The 2500-nt window shown below is 45.4% G+C and overlaps 1 protein-coding gene across 1 annotated transcript in view; it reads left to right on the top strand.

The window, feature by feature from the left end:
- The window catches only part of LOC134467652 (dynein axonemal heavy chain 9-like), a 296718-nt gene that overhangs the window by 259790 nt on the left and 34428 nt on the right, over positions 1-2500 (top strand). Inside the window, exon 70 of the mRNA XM_063221491.1 lies at positions 266-430. Within this exon, the coding sequence (XP_063077561.1) occupies positions 266-430 (165 nt within the window). The remainder of the gene's footprint in view (positions 1-265; positions 431-2500) is intronic.

Below are 2500 nucleotides of genomic sequence, written 5' to 3'. Positions count from 1 at the left end.
ATGTTAATGCTATATTTTAATAGCATTGTCTTTTTTTGTTGGCCCTGGCAGTTGAGGAATACCTCTAAATGACTCTAAAAGTCAATTTGGATAAAATGGTCAGCTATGTAGTAAGGTAACTGTCTCTTTGTGTTTGTGTCATCAGTCCAACCTCACCAAGCAGCAGAAAAGTTGTCTGATTTTACGTAGGGCCCAAAATGTGCCGCTTACGCCCCTGGATTTATGTCACGTCTCCCTGTGTTTGTGTCCTGTCGTGTCTCCTCAGTCGAACCTCACCAAGCAACAGAATGGATTCAAGATCACTCTGAAGACACTGGAGGACAGCCTCCTCTCCCGGCTCTCCTCGGCTTCCGGAAACTTCCTTGGGGACACCGAGCTGGTGGAAAACCTGGAGACCACCAAACGCACCGCGGCGGAGATCGAAGAGAAGGTAACGTATAAGTGAACTGACGTCGGACTGCATTCTCATTGAAAATGACTGTCCTGCATATGACATGAAACGTTGTGCAAAGAAACATGAGACTTAATATCATTTAATTAACTTGCAATTAACTTGCAAAACACTGTTATAACACATGGACATCAAGCATCAGACTTCAGATTTTAAATTCATGACGAGGAAATCTGTCAGTTTATGTGGTTTATCTATCAGATATTTGTTACCACAGACAGTGGCCACAGTATTCTCTCTCTCTCTCTCTCTCTCTCTCTCTCTCTCTCTCTCTCTCTCTCTCTCTCTCTCTCTCTCTCTCTCTCTCTCTCTCTCTCTCTCTCTCTTTTACTGTAAATATACTGTCTAACCCTTGATTGTATTTTACAACATACTGTGCAATGTACAATGTACTCTCATTGTGTGTAACAGTAAATCTAGCTTTAGACTTTTCCTCATGAATCTGTATATCCAAATACACTGTACTGAGCCCATTCCAATGTACTGCCGACAGTAATTGAGTGTAAGCCTCGTGCTGGCCTCGTGCTGGCCTCGCTCTCTCCCTCCCCACTTCACTCCACCCCTTGCCTGCAGTGATTTGCTATAACTTTGAGGGTGATCATGTGTATCATTTAGCATGAGCTTCTTTCCACCGTCCAATTTCGGAAAAAAAGGCGCATCCTCTGGTTTTATTACACAAACACACTCACAGCTCTTCTTCGCTCTTGCCCCCGATTTACAACATATACAAACCATAAAACCTCTAAAGCTCTATATAACAAAGCGTCATTTTTGTGCTTTTTATTCTTTTCCAATACAGTGCACATCATGAGCACAAAGTAACTGTCCTGAAAATGAGAAGTGTATTTTGTGAAGCCTTTCCTAGCCATCTAAACCAGAACTAGTCATTTATGGCATAAAGTATTTTGCTGTGGCATGAAGACTTCAAAGGATTTTGTAAGTTGTAGGTGGTAGGCAAGGATTGAGTTGTGAGAGTTTCAACTGCCATGAGAACTTTTTGCATGTCATTTAACTTCGACGGCTTTCTTTTCACACACACACGTATGCGCGCACGCACGCACGCACACACACACACACACACACACACACACACACACACACACACACACACACACACACACACACACACACACACACACACACACACACACTATAAAAAGAGTGTGACAGAAAGACGTAAAAAGACAGAGAGCCATCGTGGTATCTCTCTTTTGCAGGCCACCTTGCAGTGGAGAACAGAGCCGAGTAGAACTAACACACACACACACACACACACACACACACACACACACACACACACACACACACACACACACACACACACACACACACACACACACACACACACACACACACACACACACACACACACACACACACACAAACAGCAGAGCAGAGCTAGCAAAAGTCTTATTTGCACAGCCCTGTTGCTTCGCTTATTGGCAGAGGGAAAATGGCTCTTAAACCTCTCTCTCGCAACCACCACTTTAACACACACACACACACACACACACACACACACACACACACACAAAGACAGAGTCTCTCTGTCTCTCTCTCTGTCTCTGTCTCTCTCTGTCTCTCTCCCTCTCTCTCTCTGTCTCTTTCCTTCTCTCTCTCTCTCTCTCTCTCTCTCTCTCTCTCTCTCTCTCTCTCTCTCTCTCTCTCTCTCTCTCTCTCTCTCTCTCTCCTGTTCGCTCTCTTCTGTTCCAGCTCCCCTCGTCTCATTTAGCAGCAGAGACAATTGATTAGTCCATCTCTCTTTCATTCTACACTGCCTACTCACACGCACGCGCGCACGCACGCATGCACACACACACATAAACTTCTGTCTCCCTCACACACACACACATACACATACACACACGCACACGCACACACACACACACGCGCGCGCGCGCACACCCGTGCACGCCTGCACACACACATATAAACTTCTGTCTCCCTCACACACACACACACACACACACACACACACACACACACACACACACACACACACACACACACACACACACACACACACACACACACACACACACACACACA

The sequence above is a fragment of the Engraulis encrasicolus genome, chromosome 17 (assembly GCF_034702125.1).
Source record: "Engraulis encrasicolus isolate BLACKSEA-1 chromosome 17, IST_EnEncr_1.0, whole genome shotgun sequence".
Taxonomy (NCBI): domain Eukaryota; kingdom Metazoa; phylum Chordata; class Actinopteri; order Clupeiformes; family Engraulidae; genus Engraulis; species Engraulis encrasicolus.
The sequence above is the reverse complement of the archived record's forward strand: the minus strand, read 5'-3'. Positions and strand labels throughout refer to the sequence as shown.